At 42.8% G+C, this 21,717-nt stretch overlaps 1 protein-coding gene across 2 annotated transcripts in view; it reads right to left on the bottom strand.

Moving 5' to 3' along the window:
- Nucleotides 1-20,514, bottom strand: part of GNA12 (G protein subunit alpha 12) — a 38,822-nt gene extending 18,308 nt beyond the window's left edge. For both annotated transcript variants that reach the window (XM_075718126.1, XM_075718127.1), the window contains exons 1-2: nucleotides 20,194-20,514; nucleotides 7,159-7,374 (exon numbers count right to left, since the gene is read on the bottom strand). In XM_075718126.1, the coding sequence (XP_075574241.1) occupies nucleotides 7,159-7,374; nucleotides 20,194-20,514 (537 nt within the window). The remainder of the gene's footprint in view (nucleotides 1-7,158; nucleotides 7,375-20,193) is intronic.
- Nucleotides 20,515-21,717: the final 1,203 nt, after the last annotated feature.

Here is a 21,717-nt window from a genome sequence, read left to right as displayed (position 1 = left end):
GCAAATTTAAGGGAAGGCTTAGGTTATATAGCACTATCATTCCTTAAGTATAATAGCTAAATTCAAACAAGCCTATTTACCATCCACAGCTTCACAATTAGATTTAAAATTAAAAAAAAACCAACACGCAACATTATTAGATACAGATGTACTTGACTTTCAGCACTAACGCTGTGTAATTGCAAAATACAAAATGCTCAGCAACAGCAAACATGAGTTTCTGGTTTGTAGCACTACTGTCAACCCAATGTTTTTTAAAAAAAATTCAGATCTAGAAAAGAAAAAAAATCCACATAACTTTCCCAGCAATAATTTAGTTTCACAGGAGTTCTGCAAACTAGAAATACCCAAGCAAAGCTCATAAGAAATTTGGCAGAGTTGCTGCCTAGTCCCAATTACATGTATCAAATGGTAACAAGATTTCCCATGCTGGCACTTCGAACAGTGTGGCTATTTCCTTTGTACATCTCACCAGCACTGGTCAAGCCCCAATGGATTTCACTGATGAAATATCTGAGTTTCATGTCTCTGAAAAAAAAAATCATCCTTACAGAATAAGCAACATTCATAGCCTCTTATGTCAGCTGATATTCAAACAGTAGTTTGCAAAAAGAAGAGCTCATTTTTGTGTTATGGCCAATTGTATAAGCTGGAGTTGATTTGACACTCGGTATTTCCTCAAGAGGAAGTGCATTAGCAAGTGCATTATGTTGATACCAAGCGCAAGTACTCCCGCATTTCAGTGCTGTGGCATATTATGATGAAAGAAGAGTAAAATGCTTAGAAACGTGTTTTTAAGGCTAACTCTACTCTGCCTTTGCATCTTAAAGACAAATGATCAGTTAAAAACTTTTTACTTAGGGATTCAAGAAATCTCTATTAAAGTGCACTGAAGAATTCTGACAGAAGAGAGCCCCACTCCTGTAGATTTCATTTAACATGCGACTTCAAAAGTCACTTACCCCTCATGTCAAGTCAGTACTTCTCTTCGCTGTCCAACCTCGCAATTCATTTGGCTTATAGAGGCAGTCAAATGCTGCCACATAACCTCCATATGCTACAGCAGCTGGTATATAGCCTAACTCCTGATCATCTGACATTACTGCCATACCTAGTATTTCTATACCAATATAAAGCCATTTAAGCAACAGTTCATCCACTCTGTATCAAGAATTAGTGGGAATAACTAGTGCCTCACCTCCATACTGCCCAAAACACACAGCTGGCTGCCTACAAGGCTTTGAAGCCATCAGCTCCTTGCATAAGGAGAACGCACCAACAAAGCTATACTAATGCAAGGAGCAGGCTGTTCACTAGGCACCATTTCCAGCACACTATCTCTTCTGCCAGGCATAATTTAACCACTTTGATTTATTTCAAGTGTCTGCTCAGAGGAAAAAAAACCACATAGTTAATTCATAAGGGAGTGACTCGTGTCCTATTACAAATATCCCCAAAACCCCCACGCCTCAAAACACCCAGAGAATGGTGAATCGATATGAAGGAAACGGTCTTTAAAACATTTTCCAGAGTCTTCCCACATCCAAGGCTTCAGAGGCTCTTAGTATTTGAAGTATTACTGGAAGTGTTCCATACAATTCCCTGTGCAGAGATCTAAAAACAGCTATGGACACAGTAGTAAGTTTTTGTCTATATTTGCAAGCCCCTTACTTCCCTCTCAGGAACCACTACTTCTCATTAATGCTGACTTTTTTTTTTTTTTTTTCCCAAAAAGGAGCTATTAAAACATTAGAAAGTCTTTCAACAGTGCAGTGAACATCAATAATAATACATCAATAATGACAAATTTAAATGGATACTCTAGTGATGGATCATTAATATATTCTCTATATTAAGAATAATTGCATTAAAACAGATGCCTTTTGCAGCCTCCTTGGGCGGCTGTGCTCTTCTCTGTATCAAGAAGGGTGGGTATCTGTAAACAGAGTCAGAAGCTAGTCTGTCTGCATGGGACTAACTCAGCACAGTTGCCTTAACTGCAAATAGGCTTTGGAGTTCAGAGTAAATAGCCCCATCAATCCTGAAGAGATGAGAATATGAGTTATACTACAGGAGAAGTTAAAGAGCTCTTGAAATACACAGTTACAGGCTAGAAAGACTTGGTATTTCAAAGGGAAGCAGCAAGAATCATTCAAATAAAGATACTGCTTTGACTAAGAGTAGTTAGGATGGAGATTTAAAAAAAAAAAAGCAACAAAACCAAAAAAACCATTGGGCATGTTTAAAAAAACCTGATAAAACCATGTCAATTTTGCTTTAAGAATTGAAGAAGCCAGATGACGGCCTTTGCAGATCTGCTCATTCTTAGCTTAAGCCCTGTAACAGTGCTAACATCCAATATATCTGTTCTGACCATGACAAAAGTATAATTTTCTTGCCTGACAAGCCCTATTTGCCCCATCTTTACCCACAATGACATGAAGCATGCCAAACTGCAAGAAGTCAAAGAAGTAGCTAACCTCACTTCAGATTTTGTTTGTTCTGGACACATTAAAACAGAAGTGAATGGCTTCTCACATTCTCCCACTAGAGACCTGGGAAGAAGAAAAAAGCAGCCACTTGACCAAATCAATTCCTGTTGGCCTTAGTCTCCATGATTTATGACATAAAAGAAAACATCATTTATGGGTGCAAAAAACCTTGCGCTTTCAGCCCAGAAAGCCAACGGTATCTTGGGCTGCATCAAAAAAAGCGTGGCCAGCAGGTTGAGGGAGTACAGGCTGGGGGATGAAGAGATTGAGAGCAGCCCTGCAGAGAAGGACTTGGGGGCACTGGTAGATGAAAAGCTGGACATGAGCCAACAATGTGCGCTTGCAGCCCAGAAAGCCAACCGTATCCCGGGCTGGATCAAAAGCAGCGTGGCCAGCAGGTCGAGGGAGGGGATTCTGCCCCTCTACTCTGCTCTGGTGAGGTCTCACCTGGAGCCCTGCATCCAGCTCTGGGGCCTTCAGCACAAGGAGGACATGGAACTGCTGGAGCGGGTCCAGAGGAGGGCACAAAAATGATCCGAGGGCTGGAGCCCCTCTCCTACGAGGGGACAGGCTGAGGGAGCTGGGGGTGTTCAGCCTGGAGAAGTGAAGGCTGCAGGGAGACCTTAGTGCGGCCTTGCAGTACTTAAAGGGGGCCTGTAGGAAAGATGGGGACAAACTTTTTAGCAAGGCCTGTTGTGACAGGACAAGGAGTAGTGGATTTAAACTAAAGAAGAATAGATTTAGACTAGACATTAGAAAGAAATTTTTTACAATGAGGGTGGTCAAGCACTGGAAGGGGTTGCCCAGAGAGGCAGTGGAGGCCCCTTCCCTTCCCTAGAAACATTCCAGGCCAGGTTGGATGGGGCTGTGAGCACCCTGGTCTGGTTAAAGCTGTCCCTGCTCACTGCAGGGGGTTGGGCTGGATGAGCTCTAAAGGTCCCTTCCAACCCAAAGCATTCTGTGATTCTATTATACATGCACCTGAACTCCCAAGTATACCCAAGTATTTGTTACTAGGCTCAAACTGAAGAAGCTTCCACCCTTTCAGCTAAATCACAACCGAAGTCCCAAGGTCCTTGCTCCAAGCAAGCCATTCAAAATAGAATTTGTCTCCACCTGCTGGCAACGAAGAATTAACACCCAGTTGCCCAAACTACCACTGGCAACCTCAAAAGCACAAGTGTTACAGGACACTGAGACACATGATAAATGTATTCCTTTCTAACACACAGACAGAAAACGGGATAGGATAATGAGTGCAAGGGAGAAGAGAGAAGAATCACATACTGATTACAAAGGAATTCCTATTCTACTAGTTAAAAAACGAGGACAGAGACATGACAATGTAACCAAACATACAATGAAGCTTTTGTCCCCAAACTACTTGGCTTGCATACAAGGAACAGAGGAACTTGGGTCGGTGGGGACAGGCTGAGGCGGGGGAAGAGCAAGAGGCTGATGTTTGTGAAAAGAAAGTGAAATTGGTTAGTCTGCTTTAAGAAAGACAGTGAAGGGAAAAAAGCAAAAAAGGACCCTGCTATTGTGGAATCCACCCACTCACTTCTGAAAGGCTCAAAGACCCAGACAGGGATTTACAGCCAGCACTTCTAGGCACTGAATAGGAAGCAGAAAACACTCAAAAGCCCAGAGGCAGCTTCTGTGGTCCCAGAGAAGAAGCTTTCAGACTGTATGAGGTTATGGTCAGAGCCATTTTCTTTCCACAAGTTTGCTACTGCCGAGTCAGTCATTAAGCTTAGCGTTACAGACCATAGAAGACACCTGTACGCTGCAATTTTCAGCTCTAGTTAACCAACCAACATGTTTGAAAATAAAGAGTAAAACGAAGCCACACAACTTCCTGGGGAAATTATATAGAGAGTTCAAAAGCAGACCAATATAACACTATGGCTTAGAAGCCAAAATAATGACAATAATAAAAAAAAGAGCTGGTGTTTCGTTGACCATAAAACCAGGGTGAAGAAAATGCAAGTACTGAGCAAGGTTATTATTTCAAACATTGTTGAGAAGCATTCAGAAAGATCATAGTAAAGCTTCAAAATTTTGGTGATGATTTTAAAACTATTATAAAAGATAAGGAATTCGGTTCAAACCAAGCATATTCCATTTAATAGCTCACTTATACTAAGTAAGCAAAGGAGTGCTGATGCAGAGGTTTTCTTTAGCCTTAGTTAAAATCAGTTCAGAAAAGATTTATTTTCTCAAGAGTCTGCTATATCTGGCTTCTATTTATTTACATGAGTCTATATCCAGCAAGGGTTTAAACTAAATGAAGGTATGGGTTTGTACACACTATATGAATTATAAATCAGGCATCTCCTTAAACCACCTGCTTTCTTTAAAAATTTATGCAGTTTTACACTTTTTTTTTTTTTTTTAAGGAATTGTACTGCTGCTAATCCCCATGTACCGAGGCATGGAATCTTGTTCAAGTTAAGGTCTTAATAATTGGTTTAGTGATCAATTAAGAAGTAGCATTTGTACCCTTGAGAACAACCTATTACATTTAAAAGACTTCCATGCAGCAAGCGCATTTTATTTACAATTGAGGTACTTTATAATCTCCTGGTGATGCAGCCTGCACAGTAAAATAACAGCACCCAGGATTTCCAAGTTGTTAGTGTCACAGACACATGCAGGGGGACCGAGTTACACAGTATTTTTGCAGTGCACTATATCATTGCACTGTTGACAAGTTAACAGTTCTGGTGCCTGCAGCAGCTCCAGCTGCCCCAGTAACATTACATGGTTTATATGAATGCCATCCAAAAAGATGCATGATAGAAATATACCATGATGCTGAAGATGACAGCATATTAAATTATCACTTGCGTGCCTGTATGCTTGGTTTTTGTGGGGCTTTTTTATTTTTTGGTATTTCCTGTTTAATCCTCAAAGCCAGAGAATGCAGAGGTAGGCCTACTAGTCTTGGAATGCTATTTACTCAACAAATTGGACTTCTTTTTTCCAGTTTGATGCAATTTTATTGCTAACCAGTACAGGAATGAACCTCCCACATGATCCCAATCTCAATCTCCCCTTAAAAAACAAACCCATGCTTGAACATAGCATTTCCCAGAAAAAAAAAAAATCTTAACAGGCTGCTGATGCAATTATTGCTTATTATACTGGATTCTCTTAGTAGTTGTCTCATGTTAAATTCAAGTTCCCTGTGGCATGAACCATCTTTTTATTCCATGTTTGAACAGTGCTTAGAACAGCAAAGTCTTAGTCTGTGTCTACAGATGCCAGGAATTATGGAACAACTAATCTATCTTTTCTCCCCCCTGCACATCCTTCCCCCATCCCCAGTGCTGTAACATGGAAATTGCTACATTTTTAGCCTAAGGACATGAGGTTTATACAATCATCCTGTGACAATTTTACCTAGTCATTTTATTTATTCTTTAGCCATTTACCATTCTCAAGATACTTCAGAGACAGATTTCAAAAATATGCAACAACAAGACTCAAAAAGGCATGTTATTAGTGGAGACAGATGAGTACCTAAGGGCTGCAACATGAGTTTAACTACAGCGTTAGACACTAGAGAACCCATGCAGACAAGCAGCATGAGGAAACAAACTACAAGAATTTTACTGCTGAATTTCCCTAGTTTTTCTATAGCAATATCAAATTCCTTTCTAAGAGTTTAAGGGAGACTATACAAAGCCATGTTTCTATCCTCTACCTAACTCTTGTAATTAAACATTGATAGCATATCCAGGCATGAAGAATTTCACCTTTAAGTGCCCCCCCCCCCCCTTTTTTTTTTAAAGAAAAGCTGCATGAGGTTTGGGGACAGAGCAGCTGAAACAAGGAATTCTACCTGCAGATTAAAGCATAATTAATGTCAAAATCATAAAGATACATTTATTAGAACAATTAGGATACCATCCCATATCATCTTCCAAGACTAGTAAGAGTGGTACTAAGGTGCATGGATCAGTACCTTGTTTCACTGAACAGAGAAGAAAGAGAAAAAAACATCTCCATCTTGTACATAGGAAGAAGAGGAGTGGATTATGAACAGCTGTCAGAAACATATTCCATACCAGAAGTGCAAGTATTTTGGCACAAGAGCATGAAAACCTAATAACAAGAAAGCAAGGAAGATACACATTTTTAGGCTCACTGTCATCTTTCAGTTCCTTATCCAAGTTTCACCTGCAGACGTCAGGATGAAAAGAAACAGTCAAATAGCAGCAGCCGGAATGGGTGTTGCATTCACTTCAAAAGATTTGCATGCAGCAACAGTTTGCCAGTATCAATACAGTGCAAGCTGGCAGGACTGGAAAGTTACAAATTAAGTGTGCCTTCATCAGTAACCTACTATGAACAGACCTCCTGAGCTGCTAAAATATTTTCAGTTCAACCAATTCCTGCCTTTTTTGGTTCCTCTTGCTCTTCCAGTTTATCCAGTCATGCACTTTTCCACTCCCTCTTACTGCCATGCAGTTTTTCAAGTTTGGCTCCAATTACCACTTGCTTCTGCTGCTGAAGTGCTCAGGTTTACAGCATTACTACAAGCGGCTCATACGATGGCTAAATCTTGCGCATAGCAAGCTAGCAAGCAATCTTTCAACTAAAGAGAGATTTAAACAGCAGGGAACTTTTTTCCTCCCACCATGAAGATGGACGTACTCACCAGCTGATACTCGCTCCGACGGCTGAAGGCTTCCTTGATTCCCGAATCCCTCCACAGCGCGCCCAGTGCGGGTACATACAGCTGGAAGGTGGCAGGCTCTATGGGCATTCCAGCTTTGTTTTCAAAAGCCATCAAAAACATTCCATGCTTCTCATTCTCGGTGTACTGCCAAGGGATCCCCAGTTTGTCCCGTGCATCAACCAGAACCCTGCAGCCCTAAAGAATGATTCAGATAAGAAAGTCAGTGATAAAAAGATTAAAGTGTAAAAGAACAAGGACTCACAGGTACTTGAAGCTTTTTCTTTTTTGACACTATTCTGGTAAGACTGAACTCGGGAGAGAATCATAAACACTGTTTATTGCAACATCTCCAACAGAAATAAGGTAAAAAGAGCTTGCTTGTGTAAACAACTTAGCCACAATATATTTCTCCAGGTGGAAAAAAATACTAGCAGCAACAGCTAGTTGCAACAGCAATACTACCAACAGATAATAAAAGTAAACATCAAACACATAAGAAAAGTGCCCGGGAACTAATGTATGATCCTCATAGCTGTAATTTTAAAAATAATACCATGCCTGAAAACTTATTCTTCCATCTCTTTCTTTGCCTTTGGGTTTTAGATACTAAAAAGGACATACTAGCTTTCTCAAACATTAGGAGATCGGAAGAGCATTCAAAAATATTGTTGAAAGAACATACTGTATATTCTGGTGAAGCAAAGTATATTGAGCATCCAAAATGGAGGAAACTTAGTAACTTCAAGTGCTGGATGCATCTACCAACTAGTTAAAACATTTAGGTAAAAAAGCTAGCAATACCAAACTAGCAAGATCCAAAAAGCATGTTGCTGTAAAGCACCATTTTGACACATCTACTTGGACACTATACAACACAGCTACCCAACCTTACAGATTTCTTGCAAATTTGCTGTAAATGAGCATCTTCTGTTGAGACACTTTCATGCAAATGGTTACCTCCAACAGGAAAGCCCAGCAGCAAAAGGACTGAAGACATTGCATAGATTTCAAGCTACTAGGCTCAGAAAAGCAGGTGCAGTTTTCCATCAGCACCAGCTTACTTTTTGAATTTACCACTTTACATGCCAAGAAGTCATGACAGGTAGGTTTTAGTATTCTAATTCTGGGAAAAAATCTGGAAAGTCATCTAGTTCTCAAATTTAACTCAGGATCACTGAGACTGCTTAATTTTACATTTTACAGTTTTTATGGAAACTTAATTTCATATTCATGGCAACAAGCCAAACACGAGGTTAAGTAACTTTGAAACTTCAGTCTTGAATCCAACTACACCTATACCAAATAGCTTCAGATGGCCAACAGTTATTTTTCAATAGTAAGCACCATTTTAATAATGGATAGATCAGTTAATGGTGGCTTAGCATCTCAAGTACCATCTAATTCAGAAGTAAAATCTGTTATGTTAAACTACTTTTCTCTTTGTGTTCATCTTTTGCTTTTACAGTTTATGAAAATAAATAAAATAAAAAACAAAATTGAAGTTCTGTTTCCACAGCTATTCACATGAATCTCCACATTATTGGACTGATTTTTTTTTTTTTGCATACTTTAAGCTATCAAGACTGCACATATGTTTTCTTAACACTTGAACCTTCCACCTCTCCAGTCCTTTAACAGCACCACAAAACAAGAACAGTAATTTTCCCAATGGAAATTAAGATTGGAGAAGGAAGTGAGAAGCAACTTAGTGTGAGTGTCACAGAATAGGAACTCAAAGTGAAACATCACAGTTGTCACTATGCAACAATGCTCCTGAAGTGCAGTTTCCCAAAAAAGTAAATATTTATGATTCTCCAGTGATTGTTACTTTTTTTTTAAATTAAGTAGAGAACATATCTCCACAATACCATGAAAAGACTAAGATTGAATGTATTTACAAACTGCTGCTTTAAATTCCAGACATAACTATTTAGTAACTCTGTCATACAGACCAAAAGCCAACTCTCATTCCTAGTTACAGAGTTTATCCCTTTATTAACAGAAGCCTTCAGATCTGCTTTATCTGAATGGTGTTAACAAATGTAAACGTGAAAGAAGAAAAACACTTATAAGGTTCTCTCTCTGAATTGCAGATGCCTGCACGACATTATCATGACCTCAGACACTTTTGCAAACCCCTCGCTTGCACAGAACTCCATCCAGGTGCAATTCAAAGTCAGCGTCAGCTCCTCTCCACCCTCAGTCAAGAACTTCGAGATTAATTTTTTCCAAAGCGTTGTAACGGAGACTGGTAGGACACTGCTATTTCTCGGTATTTAATGCCAGATTTATTCCTGCTCAGCGGCACGAAGTGTTTATGAGCAGAAACAGTTAATCGGCGCTCTGTGCCATCTCCCAGCCCACACAGGCCAGCTCTGACCTTTCACCTGCTTCGGCTCCAGCTCTCCAACCATCTCCCCCAGCCGCTCAGCTCCGGCTTTTCTATCCTACAGCTTTCGGGCTGATTTAACCCTTACCCATCTCACAGCTACTGCAGTCCCTTCAGAGCATCTCAAAGGAGTGACGGCAAGATCGCACAATTCCTGTTCGGATGAAGCGGCAGTGGGACCTCGGTCTGGGTACATTTCCCCACACCGTCACTCTGCCTTTTCCTGCTTCCACTGGAGATGAGGAGGATCTCGAGAGACTGTTGTTAGGGAAAGTTTCATCATTTGTTTGGAGAAAACCACAGAACAGAGTTTCAATCAAGGGGGTAGAGCCTGCTCCAGTCCCAGAATAGTCACTTATCTGCTGGCTGCTGCTCCTTGGAAATGCAGGTTTGAATCTTCCTGGGGCAAGAGAAGGAACTAAACTTAGACCTCACAGACCCTGTGCAAGTGCATTAACTACCATGAAGTTACCCATGTGGAGCATGTAGCATCAGCACCTTCCTCTGACTGTTTGAGAGAGAGAAATGGTTACCACCAGATCACACACAGAGCCCATGGACAAAGTGGCAGATTCGGATGTAGATACATCAGTATTAGCACTGACAAAACAGAGACATATATAGACACACATAGAAGGTCAGTTTTAAATGCTGAATGAAGAACATAAAAAAAATGGGGAACATGTTAGCAGGAATGCTGTCCTATGCATATCCACAGGAACAGCACCTCTCAAAAAACCAGAATTTGTAGAACACACCAGCTTTGAGATATACAGCTAAAATGCATCAGGAGTAAAAGCTTTACGTAAGAGCAAAATAGCCAATGTTTCTTCCCCCGACTCTTAGCAGTTAAAAGTATTTGTGACTCAGCAAGATGCCCACTAAAGTGAATCTAAACTTAACATTTCTCCATCTCTGCAAAACAGTTCTATAAATGCTACAAGCAGATGTCAGAAAGATGAGGAGAAACAGAGAAATTGCCAAATTTAGATCCCATGTATTGCTATTCTTGCATTTCAGAGTTACTGGTAACACTATGTTTTGCTGCCACAAGGAGCATTTGATAAACCTTTTCCCATTAATCTGCAGTACAAGTTACCGTAGGAAAGGTTCCCTCTTCCTGGAAACACATTCCAGATACTTCCCATACCTCTTTCCTCCAAAAAGACCATCATGGGAGATAGCCAGAGAGCCACTTTTATCTGTAGGTAAAACTGCTTAAAAAATTTGTATGTGCTGTTGATGCCCAGAGGTAAAGATCTCATTTAGAAGATTAAAGTTAGTTAAAATTCCTAGAATTTTTACTTATTATAGAACAAACAGAATAGTTTAATATATTTAGCAATAAAGTATATTTATTAAAACCAAATTTGGATTCAGACACCATTGGTACAAATAAGAAAAAACAAACCCAAAACAAGTCTTATTGCACATACAGTAGTCCCTCCTGAGCTCTAACAAAGGTAACACCAGACTATTTTCACTGCAGTGCTCATTTCACAGTAAACCTTCCCAGCACTGCTATGACAGTTTTTGTGGTTTTCTACTACTATAGAAAATGTCAATTCACTCTCTCATTCAGAAGACTGAATATTGCCAATTACCATTCTGTTTTCAGATTTGGAATATGAAAAAAAAAAATGTGGGAACAACTTTTGATACAAAATAAAGTTCTGAATAGTTCAACTGATCTATAGCTTTTGTGCTACAAACAAAGCAGGACACAGAATAAGCACAAGTGGAAAGAATTAAAATTCACAGCTAAGGATAGCATCAGGCATGGCAAAATAGCCATGTACTGGAAGCACCAGTTAGGGAGGAAAAATAGGAAGTCCTCCATTCCGTTACTTTCCTAATAATTTTTAATGTATTCAAGTCACTATATAAATCTTTGGCAAGCACAAAACCTAAATGGAAATAGGGTAGAACAAGGAAACATGTAACGCGAGTGTGACATGCGATCCAACTCATGAAGCATTATAACGTACTCGGAAGAAAACACTAAAAAGATCTAGAAACCCACAGCTTGCAAAAAAGATGACTAAGGCATGATGTATCAGAAGTCTACAGAAATTACAAACCTCTTGGAGAAAGGGAGTAGAAAAAGACTATTCTTTCCGCACACCCCTTGCTACCTACACAAGTACAAGTGGTACAGCAACACAGTTATCAAACAGAAGGTTAAACTAAAAGAAGGGTTTTTCCTGTACACCCAGCAGTGATACAAACTCATATACATAGGATGATGGCCAAAAGTGTAAAAAAAAAAAAAAAAAGAAAGCAGTCAAGACAAATTGATGGAAAAAAGGTCCAAAAAGGACTATTTGATTACATTCCAGATGCAGCTCCTGGCTCAAGAAGTTTCCGAAATCAAAGGCTGCCAATAACTGGAAGAGTATACCAAAGTATCACATTGCTCTGCTCTTGTACCCGTTTTTGGGTTGTTTTTTTCATGTCACAGACAAAGCGCGAGATCCTCGGCCTGACAGAGCACAGCTGTTAGGCAGTAAGCAGAATGTTTGCTACTCACCAGTACTATGGAGGTTTTATGAGCACTTGCACAAGTGCTCATTACTAGGACTGGCTCAAATATATTTTTCCTCCTTTACTTTTGAAAGGGTTCTAGCTTTGAAAAAATCCAGGTTGTCCTGTATTTTTAAATAATAATTAATTATTTTGTGGGAATTATTAGAAAGGTTATCACCAACTAATGTCACTTGAAGCCAGTGATGCTTGCCAATACATGAAGTGTTGCAGTATTTAAAGAGCAGCTTGATTTAAGAATTTTACATCAGTAGTTACACCACTACTACCATAAAACACAACATTCACATTTTAAGTTATTCACATACTCCAGTACTTGAAGGATTCGTTACCCTAAAAATCCCACGCCTTTCGCCAGATGGACGGACTCAGAGGCTGAGAGAACACACCACAGTTAAGCACCAAACGCATAAAGGGAACAATAGGTTTGGGGGGGCACTCGCTCATAAGCAAGGGAAGGTTCTTCCATGCGCAAACCAACAGTCAAGTGATCAAAAGATCTGATTATTCTAGTCAAGTGTCTAGAGAGAACTTGCAAAACTACTTAGAGTTTGTATACAAATAGAAAAGTCTCCTACAGTCCATTTTCTCAAAATAATTTTAAGGAACTACTACGGGTTATGAGATCACAGACAACAGAGTAACCATTACACGTGAAATACTGCAGCAGGTACTTTTTAAGCTTTTACCATTAACACACTGCTCAACCTCATACCAAAGCCCCAGATCTCCAGCATCTCTATCACTTACGGAAACGGCTGTTGTGAGAGAAGTGCTGATAACTGCTGAACACTTGATCAGGGGACTCCCAAGTCACAGCTAATAGGCAATGCTGTGTTCTCCCACTGCCGTAAACCAATGCGAGCATTGCAGGCAACAGGGAGATTGAAACATGTTTCCCACTGTGCCTTTTTCCTCATTGCTGTTGACAAGGAACTGGCAAAGTCTGGGGATCACAATTCACAGAGACCAATATAAATCTGAGCTAATGCCAAAATGAGTGCTCCCACCATGGCGAGATATTTCTAATACACCCTTTGAGCCAGTGGAACAGTACAAAGCGATGCAGCTACACAAACACGAGTCCAGCTGGACCCGCAAGTCTAACTGTACCAAAAAAACTGCAACAGCTCCGTGATCACCGGTGCCAATGCAAGAGACAGAAAGCTGAATCACACAGCCATAGATGGGACTGGACTTTTCAGCAGCAATGCTTACTGGCAAGTAAAGAAAGATGATAAAATGTAACCTACTCGTATTTTTCGAAAACATCTCTTAACCTTCTAAAAAAGACATCTTCAAATACAATTTTAAAAAATAAAGTTGTCAGTGTTTGCAAATATAGCTGCATACACTTTTTTAAATTGCCATCCGGAACACTGGGAAGAAGGCGATCTACTAACAAAGTAATGGCAAAGACAATCAGATTTTTACAGCACGCTATCATGAAAGCATTGACGGTGTTTTTATTTGATCTATGTCCTTGGAACACGATAGCCAAGCAGCAGCCAAGAACCCAATGTCATTAAGGAGAGGGTTTCATATTACAGAGCAGTCAGCCTAACAACTAGGAACCATCAAAAGAGGCATCTTTCCTGGTAGTATAGTTCCACCCTCTCCTGTTCGATAGGTTTGTCATTTGTCTGAGCCCACAAGCCAATCCAGTGAGCAAACATCACCAAAAACCTAGTCATTTTATATAAGAAGTGGTTTCTACCACCTGTATTAGTTTGCTGTAAGGTGAGACAGACACAAGGGTAGGGGCAGGAGCAGCACCAGTTAGGCAACGAAAAGGCTCACCAGTTATGCATGTGTTTTCACCATTCACATATTCCAGTAGCACCCAGGTGAGAGCAGGGTAAACAGTAAAGATGACCTACCCTCCAGCCCAACATACAAATAAAAAATGGGAACAAAGGGGAAGTGTGATTTACTTAGTCCACAGGAACACAAACATTAAGAAACATTTGGATTAGCCACTGAGTCTCTGAATTGGGAGCAGCAGTGATGTCTGCTTGTCTGGAACTCTGAAAAGAGTCCTTGTCTTTGACTGAATCCAGCAAAATGACGATAAATGCAGCAGAATAAAAATACTCTCACTGCAAGCTTAACTTGCAACTAGGCACAAAGTAGAGAGATGACGACCTCAGAGGTGACGACTGGTGCAGGACCTTAAAAAAAGTTCCAGGTTAATGCTTTCAGAATTACATTACCAGGTTTCTCCTTTTCCTGAAACCATCACACTAGTATCTAGTTCATAATTAAGTTCATGCTTTCAATGGAGCAGAAGCAGCATCTGCAGCTCCAGAAGTATCCCCATCAGGTTTTGCGAGACCCTGTCACGCTACCCTCATAAATATACTGCCACAGTACCCAGCAGATGTGCTCAGACAGAAGGGAAGGGTAGAGAGGGAGGGGCCTTCAACACTAGGATAAGACCAGTTCCTCACTCCCACAAGGGTGAAGAAAACCCCACACAAGTGAAGGAACTCATTTGGAAACTCTACAGCCTCCGATTCCTTCTAGCTTTTTCTCTTGTTCTCATTTGTATTGGACTTCCTTTTTCAAACAATGTGTGCTAGGCTGCCTTTGCTCCAAAGTCTTCTTGTAAACATTCTTAGTAGCGCAATTTAGCAAATTTCTTTGCCGATACTGTTTCCAAGTTAATTATAAAAATATATGCATACTCAACCAACTGAATATAATGTAAGCTCCCAAATTTAGTCACTCAAGTGACTAAACTGGTCTGGAAAACATCAAAGTATGTGTCTACAGTCTCCAGGGACTAACTCATGTTCTGCAATACTAATGACTACATCACAAGAGCACTGTAAGCTCTATTTTGGAACAACAATGAATATTTATCACTTACTATCGACCATTACTCCTCTTCCACTATCCATCATGATGAAGACAGGTTGTTTTTTTTCCTAGCCCGACCAAGAGACACCCCAAATGCAAAGACACCACCAGAGCTGACGGAATTTATATTTCAGACACAGAAAATACATCAACTGGAAGTTACTAAGAGTTTCATTGATTAAATGAACCTGGAACAGAAAGATCAAAAAGACTCATAAGAGTTTTTTCTTTTTGACATAATTTTGTGAATATTATTTTTCATATCAAAATAACCACTAAACAGTACAAACACAAAGCAAAGATAATCAGATTTAAATACCAGTTCTATCATGGAGCTTTAGCACTTGTATGTTAAATTTAATGGAAAAACTCCTTATTAGCCACAGTTCTACTGAGTATTCTCCTTGTCATTCCCTTCCAAAAGTTGTCCCAGCAGGAATGAGATCAACACTGTCCTGCAACCAACTACTCAAGTACAGCTAGATCCCAACTCTGAAGTAACAGATTGTGTGCCACTATCATCACCTCCTAATGGGTTACCAAATTCTTCTGCATCTAAACCCAAGGAAATGTGGTGACTTGACTAGTCTATTTAAAGAGTAACCAGAGTTCACATAATGGAAAGATGTATTCCCCCTTCATTTGTAGGCTATTAAAAGAAATATGTTTGCATTATAAATGACTAAATAATTTGGTCACTTGAAGTGTAGCTCCCAAATGAATTCAGGAGTATTCTTTTCCCACTTCTCAGAGTCTGTATCTCTACTCAGCCGAAACTCACAGACTGCAAGTGAGTTTTCTTGTTTTGTTTTTCAATGACACAAGGTACATCTACCTTATAGTCAGAGACCGTAAATACAACATAAGCCCATTCAAGGTATACAGCGTACCTGCAACAACGAAGCAGCAACCATTAGTATTGGTTGCAGAAGTCCAAAGTTGTTCTTAAAATGGACTTCAGTACAGGCTACTCATTTTGCCTGCTTTACTGTCACTCACGTTCAAGCCGTCGAAAGAAATGCTCTCGGGTATGCCCACGTGTACTGCAACTGCACTCAAAAGTCTCAAAGATATATCCTCAGGGAGTTTTCATGTTCAAAATCTTTGGTTCTTTTTTCCCCACCCAGAGCCCACAAATGAAGTTACACATCATTTCCTGAGTAGTCCTTTCCTCCGCAATTCCAGGCTTTTCAGTCCCTTAGTCAATCATCACAATTCAGGCCACAGACAACAAGAAAACACTCACAGATGTACTGAAACCTTGAGCTGGCCTTCACATTTTCAATATCGAGACTAACATTACCAAAAATCTCAACAGATTATACTTTAGGCTTTTAAAAGCTGAATTTTTTTCCTCTCTTCAGATTGAAATCTCCCAAACAAGCTGGTGCAAGTATCACTCTGGTACTTGTAGATTACTTTAATTATTTTCTTATGCAGCTAAACCAGATTTTTTCAAGCAGCACGATATTCTCATACTTGAAACAAACACCAAAAAAACCCACCAAAAAAAAATTAGACAAGGAACGTCAGATTCATTAACTGTTATCAAGGGAAGCAAGTAGAGTAGCAAGGCCAACTCATCTGTTTTGGAAGGTATCAAAAAATTACTCCTTCAGCTACAGCGGGAAGGCATCAAAAGGCTCACGTAACATCACCAGCCATTTCTTAGATCTGAAACTTAAGGTACACAAAACTTTTCCAAGTTCCTCTGTACATCCAAGAGTCACCTTAAAATCCATGCTGCAGCAGCTAGCCCTGTCCTATCCACTTTCCTTTTCCAGGTGGGTGTGCTAAAGTCATGAAGCCTGTGTACTCATACCAGAACATTAACACTACTGCTTTTCACTTCAATCATCAAAAAGTTCCAAAAAGTTACTTTGAAACTTAGCCTCGATTAACAAGCAAAACCCTAGTTAACCGATGACTATTTACCTTCAACCAAAGCAAAACTAATGTATTTGAAGATCGTCCCACAAATGCCAGAAAAAGCTAGCAAGGCCCTGAACCATCACCTGTACTAAATGGAAAAGTAAATTCTGTATCATGGATTTATTTCGTTTCAGCATTTTGTTTCTAACTAGGGTTTACCAAAGTGGGGGATGAGAAATGGAGAGAACCCAGCATTAAGAAGATATCAGAAAAGCACGAAGCTGAAAACTCAAAATAAAGTGGAAGCTGACACTAATGTCAATTCATATTTAGCACCGTTATTTTTGAAGAGGTTTCAGGCTCTGTTCTCTGAATCCAGTTCCTTCATTCTCTGCAAGCCGTATAGACTGCCTAAATAGTACTGCAATAAGCACTTCAGAAATATCAAGCACTACTGAGAGGGTAGTAATCCTCCTTCTTCAGAGAGAAGTTTAGTCATGGTTGGAAAATGAAAATTGACCATTTAATCCCAGAGATTTACACTGCATTTCTAACTCAGATCTCAGTGTTGTAGAAGCTTAACAGAACCATTGTTTGACCATGCTGAGAACCGTGTGGAAAAAGGGGCTAAGGTTGCTGCAGCTGTACTTCACGACGTCAAACAGATTTATATGCTATTCGATAGGATAATTTTCATTTCACATTGTCCATGTATCATATTATAAAAATTAATCTTTTATCCTTTCTTGTAAGTTAGATACATGGTGTTCTCCGCTCCATTTAGTCTTAATGGATGATCCTTCTAGCCTGAACTACCTGAAAAAGTGAAAAGAACCTGTAGTCTAAACACTTTATTTCAGAATGGCATTATCAGGTTCACTTGACAATTTACATTGTCCAAGAAGCAAAATAAGTTTACTTGAAACATTTTATGGTTTTCCACAGAACAAAGTTTAATACAAGAAAGTATTACACAATTACCCTAAAATAAATGCACTGACAACATCACTCTGTTTTGAAAGCCCTGTAATTGTCTCGGTATTTGATTTCTTCCTGATGATTATGGCAGAATATCAAGGTGTTATCAGGTTTCTTTCAGATGAGCAAAGCACAAACAGAACATCTACTGCCTTCTCCCCATACTCCAGTCTCAGACCTCCTTCCCACCAGAAAACTCGTTCAGTTCCCTTTGTTTGCTCTCCCTCCTTCTGCCTACTCTTTCAGTAGTGACCACTCCCAAGATATTTCCCAAAACCTGTGGGTGAAAAATAAACTGTATTCTTATATGCAAGAGCCATCTCTGTCATCTGGAGAAATAAGAGAAGGAAGAGTCAGACAGATGCGGTCCATGTACCTAGAAGGGCAGCGTAACCTAACACTCCCAAGTCACGATCTGGAAGGCCCAAAGGACAACCTGTTGAACTACATTAACTCACTTGAAAAGTACTTCCAAATTTTAGTTTGATGATTAGGAGGTTTAAAAAGGTGTTCAGCTGACAACAGTCAAAGAAGTGCTGTTAACTACCAGTCTTGAAATCAGAACACCTGACGGCAACCTTGAGGACCTGGATTCTACTCTTAAGTTCTGCAAATTTGCCCAAAGCCATCCAGCAGACAAGTGCTTCAAGTGCAAAACTTAGCTTCCCCTATTACACGACAGAGACACCTCCTTTCCTTTCCAAGGCACACTAAATTCTACTGCCGAAAGCTCTATATCTCCTGCATATATCCAATATCACAATATGTTACCGTAACTACTATTGCTTAGAGAACTTAAAGAGGAAGGAATCTCAGATTTTTTTCCATTTTCACACATTGCTCCCTTAAAAGCCTCTGCTGCTACTACTTCAAATCAGTACAGTAACAAATAAATCACTGGCAGTACCAAAATAAGCATTAAGACCTCTAAAATAAGGCTCCTTATTTCCAGGTGTATAGATAAAAACCCGTAACACTCTCTTTGCTTACATAACTTCAATGAAAGAGAAGCTTCTGAGCTTCAGCTTTCCTGCAGTTAATGGGCTCCTGCAATACATATATGTGTTCCTGAAAATGGACTCAAAAAAAGGAAAAGAAAATTTGTCAACAATTTTCCTGTTCACTAACAGAAGCAAAAGCCCTTAATGGAACAGCAGCATTCTTAAAAACAAGAGTCATTGTGTGTGCGTGCACTTAATAAGTGCACGTTAAGCTTCTATTCCAAACAAATCCAAAAATTCAGAATAACTCTTATCCTTAACTTGCACAGTTCCCTTTCCTTTCATTTTCTGTGAAATCTCACAGAGCCTCAAAAATCCATGCCCACATAAGAATAGAGACATTCCTACAGAAAAACACAGGCAGGAATGTAGCAGTTCTTTTAGAGAGAGATCACAAGGATGAAGAGAGATACATTCTTAAAGTGAGCTTTTTATGCATCTTCAGGGATTTTCTGAAATAGAATCAATTCTCCTACTTGCACAGGGCATCAAAGCTTTTTTCCCAGAAAGAAACAGTATTTGTCAAGGCTGATTTTCCTTAACTGTCTGTAGACCAAAGGCTCTACCTGTAAGCTCCATCAGTAGCCTTTATATTCTCCGGTCACTACAGAAATATACTACCGACACTGCAAAGCCTGCACACGCATTGAACAAAAACTTTTTTGCAAAGGTACCGGAACAAAGTTACTTCCATTTCAGAGCTACGCTTGATGACATTACACACAACCCAACTCTAAGGGCCTACGCTCCCCCGTTTCCAAACACGTACCAAGCAACAACCACTCGCAGCCACAACATCTATCTATACGGGGACGCATTTCTTGTCCCATCTCGAGTACATAAACTCAGGGCGCTTAGCAGAGACACGGAAATTCCTCCTCATTTCTTCAAATTCTGAGGTTTCTCTAATTCTGACTTAGAGGATGCTCTCATGATGTTTTTTCCAGAGCGCAGGCCACACCTATATCCTCTTTCGTCTGCGTTTCCACAAAGCTTTTCTCAATCCCCTTCCCAGGGAAGTTTTCCTTTCAGCCTTTTTTCACCGAGGCCTTCCGACGGCTAACGCTGGAAACGCAGGGAGCCGAGCCCCCCGCAGCCCGCCGGGCAGCCGCACGCAGCTCGGCGCCCTGAAACACCTGCACCGCAGGACCCCCTCCCCGGAGGGAGGGCGCAGCCCAGGGCTGCGGCGGAGCAAGCCGGGGGCGCAGCCGCCGCCCGGGCCCCGCTCACACCCTTCTCCGACAGCGATCCTGGGCACGGCCCACGCTCCCAAAACTGCGGGATGTGTCGGCGCCGGCCTCCGGCCCCGGCTGCTCTGGGCGAAGGCGGCCGGAGCCGCCGCTCCCCGGCCCCCCGCCCGCCCCTCACCTTGAGGATGTTCTCGTAGATGGTGGCCCGGAACTCCAGCAGCGCCTTCTGGTCGAACTCCCGGCCGTGGATGATCCGCATCTGCTTGAGGAAGGTGGACTTGCCGCTCTCGCCGGCGCCCAGCAGCAGGATCTTGACCAGGCGGCGCACAGCCCGCCTCTCCCGGGCCAGCATCGCGTCGATCTCCCGGCTCCGCCGCCGCGCCTCCCGCTCCGCATCGCGGCTCCGCTCCTTGCCCTCCCGCCGCGGCTGCTCCCCGGCGCGGCCCGTGGCCTCGGCCGGCAGCAGGCAGCGGCTCAGGGTGCGCACCACGCCGGACATGGCGGCTGCGGGACGGCAGGAGCGCTCACAACGCCGCGGAGACCCCAGCCAGCTCCGCCAGCATCGGGCGGAGGCCACGGAGACGCTGGGACCCGGGAGGAGGAGGAGCAGCAGCCGCAGCCGGGGGCTAAGGGCCGGGACCGCCCATTCCCCTTCTCCCGGCCCGGCTGGGCGACGCTGCGGAGGGAGGGAAGGCGGGGTGCGGCCCGGGGAGGCCAGCCGGCCGGGGGGAGGGGTGGCGGCGGCGGCGGGGCGCGGCCCGCAGGCCCTGCCCGGGGAGGGGGCACCGCCGCCCCGCTCCTCTCCGAGCGGCGGGAGGGCGCCGAGGGGTCGGGGAGCGGCGGGAAGACGCCCCCGAGCCCCTCGGCCCGGGCTCGGCCAGCGGCCGCCTCCGGTCCCGCTGAGGCGCGGCGGGGCGGGGGGGACGCGGAGCCCCCGGCCCCCTCACTCAGGGAGCGCCGCCGCCGCCTGCGGAGGGCGGTGCCCGCTCGGCCCTCCCGCCCCGCTAACGCTGCGCCTCATTGGGTGGCGGGAGTGCCGGTCAACGCCTCCCTCTTGCCATTGGAGAAGCCGACGTGTGGGGCGGGGGCAAGCGGGCGACGAGGCTCAAGGCAAGGCAGGGCGGGCAGCGCCGGGAGCGACAGCGCGGGGGCGGGGCATGGGGCGGGGCCGCCCCGTGGGAGGCGGGGAAAACACCAATCAGAGGCGAGAGGGGCGGCCCCCGAGCCGGGCGGTGGTGCAGGGGGCGGTGCCCGGGCCTCGCTGTGGGAGAAGGCGGGGCCGCCGCGCGGGGCGTGACGTCATGCCGCGTCCCGGTCGGTCGGCCTGAGGGGGGCGCTGAGGCGGCGGGGCCGGGGCCGAGGGGTGCTGGGGCGGGGGGGCCGGCGGCAGCTCCGGTCTGGGGCCCTCAGCGCGGGGGGCAGGGACCTGCTGGAGCGGGCCCAGAGGAGGCCACAAAAATGATCCGAGGGCTGGAGCACCTCTCCTACCTGGACAGGCTGAGAGAGTTGGGGTTGTTCAGCCTGCAGAAGAGAAGGCTGCGGGGAGACCTTAGTGCGGCCTTGCAGTACTTAAAGGGGGCCTGTAGGAAAGAGGGGGAGAATCTTTTTAGCAAGGCCTGTTGTGACAGGACAAGGAGAAAAGGTTTTAAACTAAAGAAGACTAGATTTAGACTGGATAGAAGGAAGAAATATTTTACAATGA

This window comes from Pelecanus crispus, chromosome 11 (genome assembly GCF_030463565.1).
Source record: "Pelecanus crispus isolate bPelCri1 chromosome 11, bPelCri1.pri, whole genome shotgun sequence".
NCBI classification, from domain to species: Eukaryota; Metazoa; Chordata; class Aves; order Pelecaniformes; family Pelecanidae; genus Pelecanus; species Pelecanus crispus.
The sequence above is the reverse complement of the archived record's forward strand: the minus strand, read 5'-3'. Positions and strand labels throughout refer to the sequence as shown.